Consider the following 20,644-nt stretch of genomic DNA (forward strand, 5'->3'; position numbering starts at 1 on the left):
CACAACCTCTATTATTTTCTCTCCCTCTTTTGTTTCTTGGTGTGGCCGGCCATCATCATCATCATCTCCCTCTCTTCCTCTTTGTGGTGGCCGAATCTCTCAAAGGCTTGGAGCTCTTGTGGCGGCCGGATACTACTTGGAGAAGAAGAAGAAGAAGAAGGAGAGAAAGCTAGCATCTCTTGGAGCTTGGTTGGTGTTTTGATTTTCTTCCTTGGTGAAGCTTCTTTATTGGCCGAACCTAGCTAGGAGGAGAAGAAGGTGGTTGGTGGTTTCTCATCTCGGAAGATCGTTGCCCACACAACGTCCGAGGTTAGAAGAGGAATACGGTAGAAGATCAAGAGGTTTTTCTACAAGGTATAACTAGTAATTTTTCTTTCCGTATCATACTAGTTATTTATGGAAATAATACCAAATACAAGAGGCTTACGTTCTAGAATTTCGAATGTATTTTTCGATGTTGTGTTCTTTTATTTTTTTCTTTTCCTTGTGATTTGATTGTTCTTTTTGGTTAACCTAAAGTTATTTTAGGAAATTAAATATTAGATTTCTATAAAAGGTTTTGTCTAGTCGGTGGTGGTTGCTCCCATATCCAAGAAGGTCGTGTGCCTCGCCACGTCAGTACTAGGAACCAATTATGGAAATTAATATTTAATGGAATTAATAACTTAAGGTGATTTGGGTCGAACGTGTTAAGTTCCGCAGGAGATCCAAGTCAAAACCTAAAAGAACAAATAGATTAAGCTTTGGATCAAATGTATTAAGTTCCGCAGGCGATCCAAAATTTAATTTAAAAGAACACATGGTAGCTAGGAAAAGGTTCAGACCTTTGTACAAAATTTTTGTACAGTGGAACCTCTAGGCTTTCCGAGTAGCAACCAACACCCTGATCGATCTGGTGACCGATCAGGAAGCATGTCTGCAGCGGTCCGCTCGGCTTTGTCCGCATCATATCATTTCTGATATATATATATATATATATATATATATATATATATATATATATATATATATATATATATATATATATATATATATATATATATATATATAAAAGTGCAGGTAATGAAAGAGAATGTAGGTTAAAAATTATATAAAATAAAAAATTAAAAAATTTAATAAATAATAATAAATAAGTTGATTAAATTAAATAAAATTGGGAAAAAAATATAAGTAAAGAAGTGTAAAGAAGAAAGGATACGAAGGTCATTTAAAAAATATATAGAGGTGTGCTGGATGGGAGAAGCAATTTGCCACATATAAATATATAATAACAATTTATTTTTTTCATTTTCAGGAACCATTCACTCCCACTACCTTTGTCAGTGTCCAGTCACATGGGAAGAATTTTGAGTGTCGACCTCTGCTTCTACGGTTCTACCCTAATCGCTGCAGCCGGAACATTCGAACAATTTACAGTCAACCGTTCACAAGATCTGTTTTTTCCCCCCTTTGTTTTGATCCCCATTCGCTCAATCTCGGGAAAGTTTGGATCTTGCGGTGGTTTCTTTAGCGAAGTTGAGAATTTGGGCCACCGTTTGATCCAGTGGGAACAGGCTGCCCCGATTTGGCACGCTACGCGTTCTTCCCCCTCCAAAAAGTAGGATCTTGATGGGTTTGCCCGCTGGAAGTTGATCTTTTTGTTGTATGTGGCGCTGAGTAATCCAGTTCTGCGAATGGCGATGCGATGGGGAGTGTTTTCGGGAGTCTGTGATAGGAACGAGTAGCTTTGGGAGTTTGTGCTGCCGATTTGTTCTTCCCGAGAGCTGTGTAAGTTTGCATCGATTTAGGGTTGAATGATCTGAAATGTGGATGGATCGAGAAAGGAAGTAGCTTCAATGGCAGCTCAGAGGTTTGCCATGGTGATTTGTTGTTTGCAGGTTTGATCATCGACCATTTAAGCTTCATTGTAGTTGCAGAGGATGTCGTCTTCCCCTTCGCCTTCTTCTTCTGCGAATCCGCCGTCTTCTTCTTCTGATTCACCGCCGCCGGCGGATTCGCTTTCGCCCCCTCCGATCACGAACCCAACACCAGCTTCTCCTCCAGCGGTTTCCGGCACGCCTCCCCCTCTTACAGCCTCGCCTCCCTCTTCACCACCGCTGGCCTCTCTGCCTCCTCCAGCTTCTCCGCCGCCGACACTGCCACCAGCTCCGCCCGCCAATTCTCCGCCGCCCGTTGCCGATTCGCCTCCATCATCTCCCCCGCCTCCACCATTGTCTGCTCCACCCACTTCTGCGGCCTTTCCTCCGCCGCCTGCTACACCTTCACCTCCACCTCCACCTCCACTACCGGCTGCAATCTCCACTCCCAGGGCCACAGATCCTCCTCCTCCTCCACTGATTCCGGCCTCTCCTCCCCCGCCCAATGCAGCATCCCCTCCTCCTCCCATTCCAGACACCATTCCGCAGACTTCCGCACCTTCACCTCGTCGAACCCCCACTCCATCTCCCCCTTCTCCACGACCTCCAACTTTAGGCGGACCACCAACCAGCACCCCGCCACCATCACCAATCCTTGAGCAACCAAAGACATCGCCTCCCAGCTCCCCTTCTCTTCCTTCTGCATCACCACCCACTACCACACCCTCTTCTCTCATCAATTCTTCCAGTGCCATAGCTCCTTCCCCCGGTCAAATTCCTTCTCCCTTGACCCCTCCTCCCAGCATTCTGCCCGGCAATTCGACGAACTCAGTTGGCACAATTTCCGGCAACACTCAAGGGGGTGGTGGCACTAGAACAAGCACAGCCATGGTACCCGTTGTTGTTGTAGTGGCACTCTTTCTACTTTCTTCTCTGGGGTTGGCTCTTTGGCTTGTAAGAAGGCGTAGGAAGTCGGCCAACGGATATGCTGCAGGGTTTGTTATGCCTTCTCCATTCACCTCGTCGGCAATGTCAGGTAATGCAACAATTCATCTCGGTGAATCGAACGACTTTGCTTTACAATTCTTGATACAGTTTCAGTATGGTATGCAGCAATTCACTAATGCTGTTCAACTTTGTCTGCTCTGATGATGATATCTTGTTTCCTCACTAGAATCACCCCATTTGACGTCCCCAACAGCTCCCCTTGTGTATCACCATAAGTCTGCTAGTGTTGCATCTGAAGCGGTGATTAGCAATGCTCAGTTAAGCTTCTCTTACCACGAGTTGTATGGTATGACAAATGGCTTCTCGACCCAGAATCTCTTAGGCGAAGGAGGCTTTGGCTGTGTGTATAAAGGATGCTTACCTTATGGAAGAGAAATTGCTGTGAAACAATTAAAAGTTGGCAGTGGACAGGGCGAAAGGGAATTCAAAGCCGAAGTTGAGATAATCAGTCGTGTGCACCATCGGCATTTGGTTTCCCTGGTAGGGTACTGCATTTCAGATAGCCAAAGGTTGCTTGTTTACGATTTTGTGCCTAATGGTACACTTGATTCTCATCTTCATGGTATGGCTAACTTACTGGTTCATATGTAAGAAACAAACGTTTATATTGCATTATCAGTTTATCAGTTGTCTTGCGCTATTTCTGCGTTAAATATCTCAGGGAAAGAAACCGCTGTCCTTGATTGGCCAACCAGGGTTAAGATTGCAGCTGGGGCAGCTCGCGGCATTGCCTACCTACACGAGGATTGTAATACTTCAACTAGTTACTAGTAATCTGTTTTGAAACTCTTTGGTTGGTAAACTAAGTACCACTGACTGCTCTTGGGGTTTTCACTAGGTTACCCAAGGATAATTCATAGAGATATCAAGTCCTCCAATATACTATTGGATAATAATTTTGAAGCACAGGTTATCCTCGATATGACATTACTTTCTGAAGTTACCAGTTTACATTTTCTTTTGCCTTTATAGCTAATGTGCATGTATACATGGCATAGGTTTCTGATTTTGGGCTTGCAAGGTTAGCTTTGGATGCTAAAACGCATGTAACCACACGAGTAGTAGGAACTTTTGGGTAGGTGAATCAATGAATTGCCTATTTCTTGTCGAATATGTGATATCACTTAACCTTGACAATTATGTTTATCTTTTCCACTTAGCTATCTGGCTCCAGAATATGCTTCAAGTGGCAAGCTAACTGACCGATCTGATGTTTATTCTTTTGGGGTTGTTCTTTTGGAACTCATCACTGGACGAAAACCTGTAGACAACACTCAACCTATGGGTGAGGAGAGCCTTGTTGAGTGGGTAAGACTTAACATTTCTTTCTTTACATGTTTTTTAGAGAATTGTTGTAGTTGCTTGAACTAGGGGCTATTGTGTTAGTACATATGCATAGTGTTATTATAGTCTGGAGTAGTTTAACTATTTTAGTCTTTGAGGTATCTGCATTTCGACCAATTCACCTAATCCCTAGAAATAGGTTTTGACAAGAAATAGTTGGGATAAGGATGCTAGCTAGTGTTCAGAGCCACATGGATTTAGATGTTTTCATAAAGGTTAATCCACTGAAGCATGATTAAATAGAACAAGCTGAACTTCCTAATTCTCCAATTCATAAGCCACTTGGCTTTTGACTTTATCTTCTTTGTGCCAGTAAACATAAATCAGTTTATATGCAATTTTGTAGGCACGACCACGGCTGATCGATGCACTTGAAACTAGAGAGTTTGGAGAAATACCCGACCCAAGGCTCGGAAATGACTATAATGGAAACGAAATGTTTCGTTTGATTGAAGCAGCAGCAGCTTGCATTCGGCATTCAGCAACTATGAGACCTTCAATGGGAAAGGTATACACTGAATGATTCATCACCTACCCAGTGTTTTACTGCAACCTGAAATCATGATGTAGTTATCACATTGAATGTTGACATAAACATCATTTGATTCAGGTTGTACGAGTTCTTGATGCCTTAGCTGATGTTGATATAAACAATGGTGTCAAACCAGGCCAAAGCGAAATCTTCAATGCCTTAGAGTCCGGCGATATCCGGCTATTGCAGCGGATAGCATTCGGTACCCAAGTTTTCAGTCCCGACCACAGCCAGTCAAGTTGGAGTAATCAATCAGAATTATGAAGGGTTTTTTTAGCGCTTATTCATTTTGACATCATCTGGCCATTCTTTAGCACAAAATGGATTAATCATATATGATTTATCCTCTCATCCTTTTGATCAGGATATTAGATATTAGTCTTCACTGTCTCTGATATGTTATATTTCTACTACAAACTAAAATCCTAATAAATTCTATGTTAATTGAAGAAATCTAAAGTGATCTCCTATAAGGATTAAATTGCCAATTCCATTAAGTGTCTATGCGTACTCCAACATTCATCCTCGTCCATTAATGTTATAAACATTTAAATTCCAAGCAGCAAAGGCTCAAAGCATGAATAATTCAGATCGAGTACTATTGACTTTTAAGAATTTATGATAATTTTCTTTAGAGAAATAGAACTTACAAAAATCTTATCTAGCGTTTGATTGGCAATCTGCATCTGCTTGTATCATTCTCTCAAGAACACGCGTGACATCATTAACCCCAATAGCAAATTGTTGCTGCATGTAACAAATTCCACAATAAAATTGATAAATCGATGATCATTAGCACCAAAGCTAAAAAAAGCAAAGAACAAGAAGAAAAGATAACCTTGATCCGTATCTTATCAGGTAGTTCTCCTTTAGGAAGTTATTAGAGGAGATGGTTGAGGCGCTCTGCTTCGTAGCAATTTGAGCTCACTCTGGTCAGAAATAAAACAAAGAATTGATCGACTGATAAAAATGAAAAGAAAAGAAAAGAAGGAATATATCTACTCTGGCTGTGGAGCTCCTTTGGATTTCTTGACAGACCTAAGGGAGTTTCGCTTCTTGGCCACGGGCGTCTCCGAGTTCCAAACACTTGACCAAAGGAGGCCGAAGAGAATTCCTTACTCCACTCGATTCAAGGAACAGCGAAGAGGAATCTGTAGAAATTAACGCCAAAGAAAAAGAGTACTCATCTTTATATGTATGAATCAAAAGATAAAGAGTACAAGACCTTATATAGTTAATTACAAGAAAAAGTCTAAAGAAAAAATCTAAAGAAAAAATCTAAACAAACCTTAACTGAAAAGGTAAAAGACTAAATTGCCCTCAAGGCTATAAACAAATAATTCTAATTAATTATATAATCTAGCATCCCCCCTCAAACTCACGATGCTACAGCCAGAAGCATTGAGAGTTTGTCAGATAAAAATCGGAAACGTGAAGCGGAGTGAGTCTTGGTAAACATATCAGCTATCTGTAGTGAGGAAGAAACAAAAGGTAGTGTGATAGTGCCAAGCTGTAGATGATGACGAGTAAAATGACAATCTATCTCAATATGCTTCGTTCTCTCATGAAAAACTGTATTGCGCGCAATCTGAATGGCACTCTGATTATCACAATGAAGAGCAGTAGGTTTTTGAAGAAAAACTCCCATATCTGCAAGCAACCAACGTAGCCAAACAATCTCACAAGTGGCGGTAGCCATGACACGATACTCAGCTTCTGTGGAGGATCTAGAAATAACATCTTGCTTCTTGCTCTTCCAAGAGATAAGAGAATCTCCAAGAAAAATACAGAAGCCGGTGGTCGACTTACGATCCGTAAGATCACCCGCCCAATCAGCATCAGAATATGCACAAAGTTCTAACGAGGAAGTAGAAGGGAATAAAAGACTCTGAAACTGAGTTCCTCGAAGATACCGAAGAATGCGAAGAACAACAGCCCAATGAACTGTGGTCGGTGCAGTGACAAACTGACTAACCACATGTACAGCATATGCAATATCAGGACGAGTCACAGTGAGATACACCAAGCTTCCCACAACTGTACGGTAGAGATTAGGATCAAGCAAAGGAGAACCATCTGAAGGAGAGTACCTAGCATTAGTCTCAAGGGGAGTATCAACTACCCTGTTGTCAGTGAGATGTGCACGCTCAAATAGATCAGCTATGTACTTTGACTGAGACAAAAGATAGCCTTTAGGTGAAGAGGCAATCTCGATCCCCAGAAAATAGTGTAATGATCCCAAGTCTTTCATAGCGAAACAATGAGCTAATTCAAACTTCAAGGACTCAATTCCATTAAAATCATCACCGGTAATAATCATGTCATCCACATATAAAAACAAAAGTATACGACCTGTACGCGTACTCTTGACAAATAAAGCTGAATCATGATTACTGGAACGAAAGCCAAGTGAGGTAATCACCATGGAGAACTTCGCAAACCAAGCACGTGGCGCCTGTTTGAGTCCATAGAGAGCTTTGCGAAGCCTGCAAACTTCACCAGAACGGTGAGAAACTCCAGGAGGAGGCATCATATACACTTCTTCTTGAAGATCACCATTCAAAAAAGCATTTTTGACATCCATCTGAGATATTTTCCATTGACGAGCAAAGGCAACAGCAATCAACATACGAACAGTGGTCATTTTAGCAACAGGAGCAAAAGTTTCCTCATAATCCATGCCATATTCCTGAGAGTAACCTTTAGCAACAAGACGAGCTTTGTACCTTTCGATAGAACCATCAGATTTAGTTTTGATCTTATAGACCCAACGAGAACCAATGGCACATTTTCTTGGTGGTAGAGGTACCAAATCCCAAGTATGAGTATGATGCAGAGCAGTTAATTCCTCGTCCATAGCATTCTGCCAAAGAGGATTACCAACAGCTTCTCTATAGGACAGAGGCTCAGAAAGACGATGAACAGAAGCAACAAAAGAAGCAAAGGAAGTGGAATAACAAGAATAAGCAAAATCGGGTAGTCTAGTAGACTTACGAGGACGTGTAGACCGACGAATAGGATTGTCCGCAATCTCTTGAGGTGATGGAACAGGCGCAGGAGGGGGAGGTGGAGGTGGAGGTGGAGGTGGAGCTGGTGTCTCGAGAATACCAGATTCAATGAAGCTGTCATGTGGAAGAGTAGCCGTGGGGGAGGCTTCGTCGGTGTCGGTACTGAAGGGATCAATGTGAATAAGATCTGCATGAGTCATGTCATGTGATAGAAGAGGTATAGAGAAGAAAGGAATATGCTCAAGAAACACAACATGACGAGAGACATATAATTTTTTACTGACTGGATCAAAACAACGATATCCCTTTTGACCAACACCATAACCAAGGAAGACACATAAAGCAGACTTAGAGGACAATTTATCACGCTCGATGTGTGGTCGAAGAACAAAACAGGTACAACCAAAAACACGTAAAGAGGAATAATCAGGAGCATGACCATACAATTTTTGAAAAGGAGACAAACCCGAATTGTGAGAAGTTGGAATCCTATTAATTACATGAGTAGCAGTAAGAACTGCTTCTCCCCAAAAAATACTAGGAACATCTGCAGACAATAAGAAAGAACGGGCTGTCTCAATAAGGTGTCTATGTTTTCTCTCTGCAATCCCATTTTGTTCAGGTGTTTCTCGACATGATGTTTGATGTATAGTACCTTCTGATGCAAGTAAGTGAGAAAAAGTATTGGAAGTGTATTCACCTCCCAAATCACAACGAAAACACTTGATAACTGCTGAATGTTGAGTTTTGACAAGAGCTTTAAAGTTATTGAAGATGGTAAGATAATCAGATCTGTGTTTCATAAGGTAAACCCAAGTATAGCGAGTGCAATCATCAATAAAAGAAACATAATATCTTGATCCCCTTTTGTAGTAACAGGAGAAGGCCCCCATACATCAGAATGAATAAGATCAAAAGGATTAGGAGAAAAAGATAGACTTCTATTAAAAGGTAGTGCAGAAAATTTTGCTAGTTTACAACCACTACAATATGAAATATCATGACTTTTTAAAGTTCCTAATACTCCAGATGAAGCTAAAAATTGTAAACGAGATGCTGAAATATGACCTAGACGAGTATGCCACAAATAAAAATCAGAAGAAGAACGACTCAATCGGAAAGATGACAAATCGATACTAGAAGCTGCAACATCTGGTACTTGAAGCTTATCCAAAACATAGAGTCCCCCTTGCCGACGGCCTATCCCAATCACCTTCTGAGATTGCGGGTCTTGCACATAACAATTGGATGAGGAAAAAGAGATTAAATATCCAGACTCAGACAATTGACTAACAGAAACAAGATTAAGTGTAAGACTAGGAATAAAATAGACATCGGGAAGAGATAAGCAAGTTGTAACAACAGAACCAACACCTAATAATGGCATCGGAGTACCATTAGCCGTCATAACTGATACAGATGAATTAGAAGATAAGGAGATAAAAGATGACAAGTTAGGTGACATATGATGAGAGGCTCCAGAATCTAAGATCCATAAAGAGGAAGATATACCTGATGCACTAGAGGATGACAAACCTATATGAGAAGAAGCAGACATGGCAGAGGGCTGTGAAGCAAGGAATTGTTGAAACTGCTCAAGCATATGCGGATCTAAAGAGGGGGCAGCCACTGCATTACCAGACTGTGGTTGATTACTAGATTTCCACGAAGCATTCTGATGTTGCAATGGTGGGGACTGAGATCTTTGCTGCTGATGTTGTTTACCTTTGTTCAATAGTAATGGACATTGAGACTTCCAATGTCCTTTTTCTTTGCAATAGGCACACTCATCAATAGAAACCTTCGAAGTCGACCTACTTTGATTATGTGGCATAGATCGTTGTGGTGTTGCAAAAACTGATGGCGTAGATGACGCAATAGTCTTCTTATCAACCTGGGACTTAAGGCGAATCTCCTCAGCTAGCAATTCATGTACTACTGAATCAACAGAAGGGAGAGGACTACGATGTAAAATTGTTCCACGCAATCCTTCAAAGTCATCGCGAAGAGCCATCAAGAACTGGACAAGACGTTGTTCTTCTCTACGAGTATTGCGAAAACACCAAACAAAATCAAGTATTGCGAAAACAAAAGAAACCCAATCAAAACTGTACGATCCGCGAAAATTGTAGATCGAATTAACAATGATTCGATCAAATTATCAAAAAAATAGAAATAAAGGCTCTGATACCATGTAGAAATTAACGCCAAAGAAAAAGAGTACACATCTTTATATGTATGAATCAAAAGATAAAGAGTACAAGGCCTTATATAGTTAATTACAAGAAAAAGTCTAAAGAAAAAATCTAAACAAACCTTAACTGAAAAGGTAAAAGACTAAATTGCCCTCAAGGCTATAAACAAATAATTCTAATTAATTATATAATCTAACAGAACCTACCAATAACATGGTGTGATTTGTGGGAAGGGGAACAAAACCTCGTTACTGCTTCCGATGATGCAGCAAAGGCAGCGGGGGACGCAGATGTTGCGTGCGGGCGATGCGACAGCTACGGCTTCTGGATCGTCGGGACACGGCAACTGCTTCGGAGTCGCTAGGCGGCGCTGTGTTCGGACCCCACGGCGGTAATATAAACGAGTAATAGCTGCGGACAGAAAATGCAAGGATGGTAATCTTTAATCTTTTTTATCCGTGAAAAAAAATATATTCTTATTTTATTATATTAATTCTAAAAATTATTATTTTAAATATTTTTATGTCACAATGAAAATATTCTCACCGTTCGACTCGCACCATCCGACGTTTACACTCCATCGACATTGACACCTATGTTGATTTTGACGTTGACATGCGACTTTGACGTAAATTTTGATGTCGATTTCGATGCCGACACCAACTTTGATGTTGACACCGATTTCTACACCGACATCGATACCGATGCTGATTTCGACCCCGACGTTGACTTTAACAAATGAGCTACAAATGTTTGAATGCATAAGTTTTAACCAATAAATATATGTAAGATGAATTAGGTTCTTGAACGCGTAAGTCTTTAACAAAAGTGAGAGTTATTTATAACTTTATATATCTAACTTTCATTATCCTTACTTTCCTCTCAAACATATATTACATTCATGAATCTTCTCTCTCCTAAATAAGGAGAATATAAATACTTAATAAATCTTTACTCATCTCATCATGCTAGTGTATGTTTGATAGATAGCCAAGTCCAGTCTAACACAGATATCATTGAATTGATTGTTTAAATTATTGATATAGATTTGTTCACATATTTAACTATTAATTTAAAATTATTTAATTATTTAAAATTTTTATAATTTTAAATTTATTTGATTGATTATTAACTTATAATATATAAAAAATAAATAAATTATTAACTTATAATATAAATTTATGTATTTATTTTAAAATTTTTATATATTCATCCAATAATTCATAATTTCACAATCTTATTTATTTTATTTCTATCCATTATCTTATAACCTGACTAATCTTTAGTAGACGGTCCCAACTTTATATTCCTCTCACCAAATAAATTTGACGGTCCCAACTTTATATTCCTCTCACCAAATAAATTTGAAAGTATGGTGACTCCTCATGTTATACTATGTATCTTGTAATTGTTAGAAAAATACATCTTACCTCTTATAACCACACTAAGCTTTGACATACAACAATTTCACAATCTTATTCATCGGAGCAAAAAAATAAAGTCTTCATCTTAACGGTTCCTCCCGGACAACCCTACACTCTCTAAAAGAATATAAATCATGAGGATATTTACCTTAATACAATGATTCTTTATATTAGGGAGGTCAAATATCGAATAAAATATTTTATATCGATTAAAAATTAACCTCAAAATCTATTAAAATAACCCCTTATGTATCTACAGTGAGCAAAATCAACTGAACGGAACACATGTTCATTCGTGAATAATTCATATATCTCTCTCTCTCTCTCTCTCTCTCTCTCTCTCTCTCTCTCTCTATATATATATATATATATATATATATATATATATATAATTGTATTCATAAACAAATCTTTTATATGTAAATAAATTCTATCGAACAGAAAACCAAATTCTCTGACATGAACGTTTGAAAGCAACGGCCCTGAATTGAGCACGACATAAGCCTGTTTCGAATGAGACAATCCCCCAATTGCAACCCTCTTAGAAGAGGCAATTTTTTCCCCTTTTTTAAACGACGTTGCAACAGATCTAACATTTTGTAAATGCTTCCATTTGTGTACTTTAAAGATCCTTTTGGTGGGAGCTTAAGGATCGTCGATTAAGTTATTTCCAGGACTGCAATGCTCAACATACATTCGACTTGAAGTTCAATTTGCATGGGTCTGGAAGTCACCGTCTAAATATCACACCACAATTGACAATCATTTAAGAGTTCAATTCGCATGTCCTTAATTTTAAGGATAAGTGAGACATTCCGCCGGAGAAGTCGAAAGCTCACTTAGGGAGTTGAACAGCAGCAATGTTTTGAGGTTCACATTCTGGACTAAAGAGCCGAACAAGCAGAGCAGACGAGGAACTCACCGCTATTGCACCACATGAAGCCCACCGAAGAGTTCGTGGGATGGTTATCCGTGGACCTGCATAGGCACAACAAAGTTCAAGATGTATTACAGTAAGATTAACAATATGATCTTTATTATCTAAATAACACGCAGGAAAAAAAGATCAACAGGAAGTCTTATGAGAATCGCTATCGTGAGTTATCAAGCTTATTTGCTTATGCTTATAGGAAAAGCACACAGCAGATGCTTTTGTGTTCTACAATATAGAAATACAGAACAAGCTGAAGTAGTTAATTGCATGCTATGTACTTGAAAAGTAATACTTTGAAGATCATCATGGTTCATGATTAAATTTGTAAGGTGAAGGATACGAGTGGGAAAAAAAAATCATATACTTTGATATCAATTAAAAAAAAAAAAAAGACACTCCGGTGCAAGAAGCTCCCGTCATACGGAGTCCCGCCTTACCCTATTTTTTACAAGAAGTTATTTACAGGATTCGAACCCATGACCTTTTGGTCACATGGCAATAACTTTACCGTTAAGCCAAGGCTCCCCTTCATATACTTTGATATCAATGAAAACATAATATAAAATGGGCAAAAATAAAGGGCGCTCTTTTTTCCGAATGTTCAAATGGGCGCTCCACTTTGATTTTTTTTTATCAAAAGGACGCTCCACTTTGATTTTTTTTTATCAAAAGGACGCTCCCTACATCTCTTTAAAATGATACAAATGTTCTCATTATTATCCTGCCTATATCTCCAACTTAAATCTCGAACTGGTCTGGCATGTTGTAGTTGTTGGAACCCCAAGGTTGTTTTGGTATGATCAACAAGTTAAGTTAGGTCCTGTGTGTTTCTAACCTTGTGTCTAAGTGTGCAGGAGCTTAGGAGCACAGGTAGTCGAGCGGAAGACGCAGCTAGCGAGAAGGACGGCACGCGGTGCGTCTGAGAGACGAGGTGCTGCGGAAGAGTACACCGGCGGGCGAGAAGGAAGCGTGCGGTGGTTTCGAGGGACGAAAACCGGAGCGGAAGATTGCTCGGGGAGCAAGAGGCGCAACTAGCGAGAAGGTCGACACGAGGTGCGGCCGAAGTATGAAGACTGCGGATGAGTACGTTGGCGGACGAGAAGGAAGCACGCAGCGATTCCGAGGGACGAGAAGCCGGAGCGGAAGCCCGCTCGAGAAGACCGAAAGTTGGGTTCGGGTGAGCCCTATTCCGGATGCCAGAAATCACCCAAGCGAGCGGATCCAGAGTTGAAGACCTGGACCGAGACGACCAGAGCCGGAGCAAAAGGCCTGGTCCGAAAAAGTCAACCGGAGTTGACTTTTGGGTCCGGGGCGCCCGGAGCCCTCCGAGGAGCCCGGAACGTACCGGGGCGCCCGGACCCCTCCGAGGCGCCCGGAACGTACCGGGGCGCCCGGAAGTTGATATTTGACCAGATCGAGTCAAAACTCGATCTGAATGTTAGGGGATAAAATTTATCCCCCCCCCCCCCAGGGCGCCCGGAACCCTCCAGGCGCCCCAACCAAGGCTATAAATATAGCCTTGGTCCAGAAACTTTTCAACAACTCAGAGCAATTCATTTCCAACGCTTATACGCTTCAGTTTTAGATTAGCTTCTTTATTTTGCGCTTTCACTGCTATAAGAGGCTTCTCCACCCGAAGGAGACACTAGTACGATATCCTTGGATTAACAACCTCCTTGGTTGTAACCAAGTCAAATCCGGTGTCTCGTTTTTCTGATTTACTTTCTGCTTACTTTAATTTACAAGTGTTAGTTTAAGAGTTCGAGAAGAGTGTTTTTGTTTTTATTTTTCAGGGCTATTTAACCCCCCCTTCTAGCCGGCCGCAACGGTCCTACAAGTGGTATCAGAGCCGAGGCGCTTCAGGAGGACTAACCGCCGAACGAAACAACAAGATAGTCGGACCAAGCATCCACCCACCGAAATTCGAAGGGGATTTCGCCTCTTGGAAAAAGATGATGCAGGTATTCTTTACCACCGATTTTGAATTAATGCTTACAATGAAATTTGGTTTTACAGCACCGGAAGGTAAGGAGAAATCCAATTGGACAAAAAAGGAGCAGGCCGACTTCGTGGCGAACGGCAAAACAGAATACCATATGCTAAGCGTTCTTCCGCCTCAAGTAGTCAACAGGATCGGGAACTACGATTCGGCAAAGGAACTTTGGGAGAAGTTCCTCGAGCTGCACGAAGGGACGTCCGAAGCCAAGCTCGCCAGAAGAGATCTACTTCGCAATCAGCTCACCAGCAAGCGACTTAGGGAACACGAGACAGTTGCGCACCTGCACTCGAGAAGTAAGGAGATTATCACCGGACTCTCGAATCTCGGAGAAAAGGTAAGTAACCGAGATTCGCTAAGGTACGCTTTAAATTCCTTTCCTAGAAATACCAAATGGGTATCATTAGTAGATGCATTTTACATTTCTAAAGATTTAGAAAAAATTTCATTAGAAGATTCTTTTCAACATTTGAAGTGCATGAGTCAAGATGTGCATAAATGAAAGAGCCTAAGAACAACGTCGCCCTCAAACTATCGAGAGAGGAATCTGAGTCGGAGTCTTCTCTCGACGATGAGGAAATGGTAATGATGGTAAGGCGATTTAAGAAGCTATGCAATTTTAGAAAAACTAACCATCCACAGGGTAGAAAGAAAAGGACGATCCGCTGCTACCACTGCGACGAAGAAGGGCATGTCAAGGACAACTGCCCCAAGCTGAAGAACAAGGACAAGGAGAAGGGTAAGAAGCCTATCCAAAAGCGAAAGGCCCTAAAGGCAACGTGGGATGATACGTCGTCGGAGTCGGAAGTCGAGACATTCTCCGGACTTGCTCTAATGGCAAGTCATCAAGACGACCACTACGAGTCAAGCTCTTCCGAAATGAGCATCGAAAGCATCGATGAAGGAGGAGCCACGTCGGAAAAAAGCAGCAGTTCAGGGGGAGAAACGGACAACGAGATCGACAAGGTAAGTGAGGTACGATCACTTCCTCCTGATAAACTCTTTAAGTTTGTTAAATTATTAACAAAAGACTGTTGCAAATTAGAAAAGGAGATTAAAAACTTAAAAATAATTTTGGCTAAATCTTGTCCCTTAGAAGAATTAGACAAATCAAAATTAGAAATGAGAAATTGAAATCAGAAAATAAAGATCTGAAAATTCAAGTAGATAATTTGAAAAACCATGCATGCTCATCTAATTTTAGAAAATTTTAAAATTTAAATTGGTATTATAGATATCACCAGGGACAAATTAGGAATATTCCAAGAAAATATGTACCTAAGAAATATTTAGTTAATCCAGTAGGCTAGAACCTATATTGGGTTCCTAAATCTTGCTTAGTCTAAATCTTAAACGAAATTAATGATTTCAGTGAGAAAATTAAACAGTGAATTTCTCTATGAGGCTTTGTCTAAGGAAGTGGTTGTTGCTCCAATAACCTAGTGCCTCGCCACAACCTGGAAGTCAAAATATTGAAATAAATGTTTAATTAACTTTCGGTCAAAGCATTAAAATTAGAATTAATTAATGCTTTTAAAGTTTTTCAAACATTTTTTATCAAGATATTTTTACACTTAGAAAAATCTTAAGTTAGGATTTTATAGCAAAAACTTAAATTTTTTTCCAAAAATATATTTTTTAACTTAAATTTCTTTTCAAAAATATTTTTTTACTTAAAAAATTTTATTTTTAGAAAAATTCTCCTTTATACTTTCAAAAAAAAAATTCAGAAGATATTTTTTTTTGTCTAAGTTAAAAGTTATTCTGAAATTGAAAATTTCTGCTTAAGTTTTTTTTTTCAAAAACTGTCTAAGTTAGAATTTTTTTTATAATTTCACTTAGAAAATTTTCTTAAATTTTTACTTAAAATTTTTTTTTCAAAGACGGTTTATTATTGCAAAATTTTTTTTAAGGATCTCAAAATTTTCTATGTTTTTAGATTTTTTTAAAACCCAATTTTTTTATGTGATCAAAGGGGAAGAAGGAAAAATATAAGTCTAGGGGGAGGTAGACCAAAATTTAACTTGTTTTGTTTTTGCACTTAATTGCAAATTTAGTTAAGTTTATTTTATGTCTATTTTTACCCTATCTTAACTTGGGTTGCTCACGCCAAAAATGGGGAGATTGTTGGAACCCCAAGGTTGTTTTGGTGTGATCAACAAGTTAAGTTAGGTCCTGTGTGTTTCTAACCTTGTGTCTAAATGTGCAGGAGCTTAGGAGCACAGGTAGTCGAGCGGAAGACGCAACTAGCGAGAAGGACGGCACGCGGTGCGTCCGAGGGACGAGGCGCTGCGGAAGAGTACACCGGCAGACGAGAAGGAAGCGTGCGGTGGTTCCGAGGGACGAAAGCCGGAGCGGAAGATTGCTCGGGGAGCAAGAGACGCAGCTAGTGAGAAGGTCAGCACGAGGTGCGGCCGAGGGACGAAAACTGCGGATGAGTACGCTGGCAGACGAGAAGGAAGCACGCAGCGATTCCGAGGGACGAGAAGCCGGAGCGGAAGCCCGCTCGAGAAGACCGGAAGTTGGGTTCGAGTGAGCCCTATTTCGGATGGCAGAAATCACCCAAGCGAGTGGATCCGGAGTTGAAGACCCGGACTGAGACGACTAGAGCCGGAGCAGAAGACCTGGACCGAAAAAGTCAACCGGAGTTGACTTTTGGGTTTGGGGCGCTCGGAGCTGACCGGGGGGCCCGGACCCCTCCGGGGCGCCCGGAACGTACCGGGGCGCCCGGAAGTTGATATTTGACCAGATCGAGTCAAAACTCGATCTGAACGTTGGAGGATAAAATTTACCCCCCCTAGGGGGCCCGGAACCCTCCAGGCGCCCCGACCAAGGCTATAAATATAACCTTGGTCCAGAAACTTTTCAACAACTCAGAGTAATTCATTTCCAACGCTTGTACGCTTCAGTTTTAGATTAGCTTCTTTATTTTGCGCTTTCACTGCTGTAAGAGGCTTCTCCGCCCGAAGGAGACACTAGTGCGACATTCCTTGGATTAACAACCTCCTTGGTTGTAACCAAGTCAAATCCGGTGCCTCGTTTTTTGATTTACTTTCTGCTTACTTTAATTTACAAGTGTTAGTTTAAGAGTTCGAGAAGGATGTTTTTGTTTTTATTATTCTGGGCTATTCAACCCCCCTTCTAGCCGGCCGCAACGGTCCTACAGTAGCAACTCCGAAACCATAGCAACTACAGTTTCGTAGTTGCTACAACATGGGAAAAAAAAGTTAAGACTAAAATTGTTCGGAGCTTCCTAAAAAGATTTAAACAACGTTTTTTGAGCTTGAAATAGGGCCATGACATGTTCCACCTCGTAACCAGTTGTAGATCTCTAAACGAGCTTCAATTTGATATATTGTGCGTCCTATAGTTCAACCCGAGTCAAAAATTATGATCTTTCAAAGTTTAGGGTTTAACATTCATGTTGGTAGCTCAGTTGTAGCAGCTATGAAACCGTAGCTACTACAATTGCGCAGCTCAGCTGTAGTACTGGAGGACAGTTATGTCACTATACAGGGATGAGGTGCCTTTTTGATAAAAAAAACAAAGTGGGATGCCCTTTTGAGAATTTGGAAAAAAAGGGACACCCTTTTCACTTTTGCCCAAATAAAAAGCTAAGAGAAGCGTAGCTAAAGAATGAAACAAGTAAAAATAGGACTGGCTGATAGAAATTTTGAAAAAAAAAAAAAGCTTTGACGAATCACGTTGCTAAGTGAGGTTTATTAATATGTTTAAAAACAAAAATCTCAGTGTCTTGACATTTTAGATTGGGTTCATGTAACATGGTTATCAAAGTCCTCAGTCCTCACTTCTATTGATGTTAGACTTGAAGGGGCACGTTGGAAGTAGAAATATTGAGGGAGAGAATGAAACTCTTAGACCCATAAATCTATACATAAATACCAGCATAACTCTCACTCCCACCTATAATTACATAATCTAACTTTTTAATTAGGATATGTTTAGGTTATTTTTTAATTTCAGATTTCTAGCTATTCACCACCTTTCTATAGTCGCCACTTTTGATCCTAGAATTATATCATAACGACTACATTATGGTCTAGTTTGAAGAAAATCCTGTTGGTCTAAATTTTGTTCTTGGGCTATGACAGAAACATTTCATTTGAGAAAGCATAGTCAAGATTTCACTAAGCCTGATCCTTCAATGATCAGAAAACCTAATTGTTCCATTGAAGGAAAAAAATGTTTTCTACCATATCACCAATAAACATGGAAGTTAGAAAATAACTGATATTAGTAATTTACCATTTACTTTTGATATTCACTAGGCTGATGAACTAAAGAAGAAAACCACAAGAGGTGCAAGAGGATGAGGGAAAATACCGTAGTGGATACGACAAAGGATCCAAAATGAAAGGGCACCACCAACACTGAAGATGCCAGCTGTGTGTCGCATCAAACGCGTGCAAGGCTTGCAGTCTGATCGCATCAACTCCCCATTTGACAATCCCAATGGACGCCTCAATGCCATTCTCTCTCGTCTAGAAAAAAAGACAATAGGAAATAGGAGAATATGATGCTACACATGTGGGAGAAGAAACACAGTAGCAATGAACTACGGAGTGAGTGGTTGTCAAGGAGAAGATATGTAATCCCCACAAAAAATAACTAACTATAATAACACTATATATGTAAACTTCAGCTAAATGCACCTTGTTCTAGCTCTCCAAATGCACATATCTTTTCACCAAAATGCTTTACTTGAACAAAACATCTGAGCCATTTTTTAAAATAATTGAACACGATATAATTGGATTAGGATCACAAGGGCACTTTTATTTACTGCCCATACATAATGAGGAATACATTCCTCTTCAAAATAGGGCACAATTCATTTTCCTAAGCTAATGACTAAAGCATTAGTGCAGATAACAAACATTTAAACAAGTTAAAATATAAAAATAATTCCACAAGAGGTCAATTTAACCTTGATTGTTTCAACTCCATAGTTCATATACTAACAAACTTATCTTGCATGTGACTTAAACTATCTCCCTAGAGAAGCATATATCCAAGACAAGTTAGACCTGTCCATACTCAGCACGAATATGAACGGTAAATTCATAATGAAGTAGATGCAAGTCAATAGACTCAATACACAATGTTTGTCAAATAACTGGACTTACATCTTAGATGTCAACTAAAAACTAAGTTTCCCAAGTGCAAATATCAATTGAGTTCATAATAGACAAGAGGCAAGTCAATAGACTAAATACACAATGTCTGCAATCCCAGAATTGGTTTTCAACTCTTATGAAATTAACTTGTAAAGTAGAATGTGGCATTTTAATACAACCAGCCCTCAAAATGAACAAAATCAAAAGGCAAAAATACTTTGAAGGATCGCAAGAAGGAAAGTGTGCAGTGATAGCAAGAAACAAAGCATGCGAGTGCAGATAAATGAGTTCATCAACTTAAACAAGAGGCAGAGAATGATAGAAATCATCTGTTAGGCAAAGTATGCAAAGATTTATCTACGATGATCCTGAACTCATAACAGATGAATCTACTATTTTCCCTTGGTTTCACAAATTTAGGTTTTTAGTCACACTCTTTTGCTTGTGATACTGCTAAAATGGTAAAACACCCTAAGGGGTCATAACTCTCATCCACAATAAAATTATCATACACTATGTAATTTGCATCCACAGGTAAATCATCCAATTATTTGTGTTATGCCCTAGCCTAATGTAAACATATATTATACATCAACCAACATCAAGAATAAAGCTGCATGATAAATCTAAACTACCACATAACATAAAATAATTAATAGCTGATAATAACAACATATAATTAACAAAACAATACACCATAACAATTAATTGAGATGAATAACATGATGCAGATGATACACATGATCAGAGAAAATAAATAAGCAACTACAAGTCCTTCCGTACGATAATCCTTCCATACGATCTACTATAACCGTCCCATATGACCCTTCCGATTCAATTAGAAAGAGGAAAAAAAGGTACCTCTTATCCTGCGATTTACCAAATTAACAAGGAACAAGCCGCTGTGGATGGGAGGAGATCGCTCCCCTGCTGCTACGATCAATGTTCGATCACCAAGAGCTGGCAAGATCTTCTTCTACAAGGAGCACGCTCGCTGGTATGGCGCGACCTCGCGGCTTCCTGCTAGCTGTTGGGAACGGAGGCGCGGCGGAAACTGAAGAGGTGGTTTGGGAGGAGCAGGGGTGGGTTTTAGAAGGTTCCATTCAATTAAACCCGGCCAGCTAGATCAATCCGGTTCGATCTAATGTAGTTCAAATCGGGTCAGCTAAAAAGGCTTTGGTTTAGGTCCAATGAGAGTCTAAAGAGGCT

The 20,644-nt window shown here is 39.9% G+C and overlaps 2 protein-coding genes and 1 long non-coding RNA gene across 4 annotated transcripts; 1 reads left to right on the top strand and 2 right to left on the bottom strand.

Annotated features, from left to right (window-relative positions):
- Positions 1-1,283: 1,283 nt before the first annotated feature.
- Positions 1,284-5,193, top strand: LOC122024142 (proline-rich receptor-like protein kinase PERK9). 2 transcript variants are annotated; one of them, XM_042582698.1, is made up of 8 exons: positions 1,284-2,892; positions 3,031-3,426; positions 3,526-3,612; positions 3,703-3,773; positions 3,863-3,939; positions 4,025-4,172; positions 4,555-4,716; positions 4,819-5,193. In XM_042582698.1, the coding sequence occupies exons 1-8, from the start codon at positions 1,920-1,922 to the stop codon at positions 5,002-5,004; spliced, it is 2,100 nt and encodes a 699-aa protein (XP_042438632.1). In that variant the 5' UTR covers positions 1,284-1,919; the 3' UTR covers positions 5,005-5,193. The 2 variants fall into 2 exon arrangements, with proteins under 2 accessions (XP_042438632.1, XP_042438633.1); XM_042582699.1 differs by having other exon boundaries at positions 4,877-5,193.
- Positions 5,194-5,259: 66 nt separating this feature from the next.
- On the bottom strand, positions 5,260-5,879 carry LOC122024143. The gene is made up of 3 exons (XR_006123346.1): positions 5,743-5,879; positions 5,579-5,669; positions 5,260-5,487 (listed from the first exon to the last, which is right to left on the bottom strand). It is a non-coding gene; the product is annotated as an uncharacterized LOC122024143 (long non-coding RNA).
- A 6,100-nt stretch (positions 5,880-11,979) lies between these two features.
- Positions 11,980-20,514, bottom strand: LOC122025643. Its single transcript, XM_042584481.1, has 3 exons — positions 20,297-20,514; positions 18,642-18,799; positions 11,980-12,345 (listed from the first exon to the last, which is right to left on the bottom strand). The coding sequence occupies exons 2-3, from the start codon at positions 18,787-18,789 to the stop codon at positions 12,203-12,205; spliced, it is 291 nt and encodes a 96-aa protein (XP_042440415.1). The 5' UTR covers positions 18,790-18,799; positions 20,297-20,514; the 3' UTR covers positions 11,980-12,202.
- Between the last annotated feature and the right edge of the window lie 130 nt (positions 20,515-20,644).

This window comes from Zingiber officinale, chromosome 9B (genome assembly GCF_018446385.1).
Source record: "Zingiber officinale cultivar Zhangliang chromosome 9B, Zo_v1.1, whole genome shotgun sequence".
In the NCBI taxonomy this organism is placed as follows: Eukaryota; Viridiplantae; Streptophyta; class Magnoliopsida; order Zingiberales; family Zingiberaceae; genus Zingiber; species Zingiber officinale.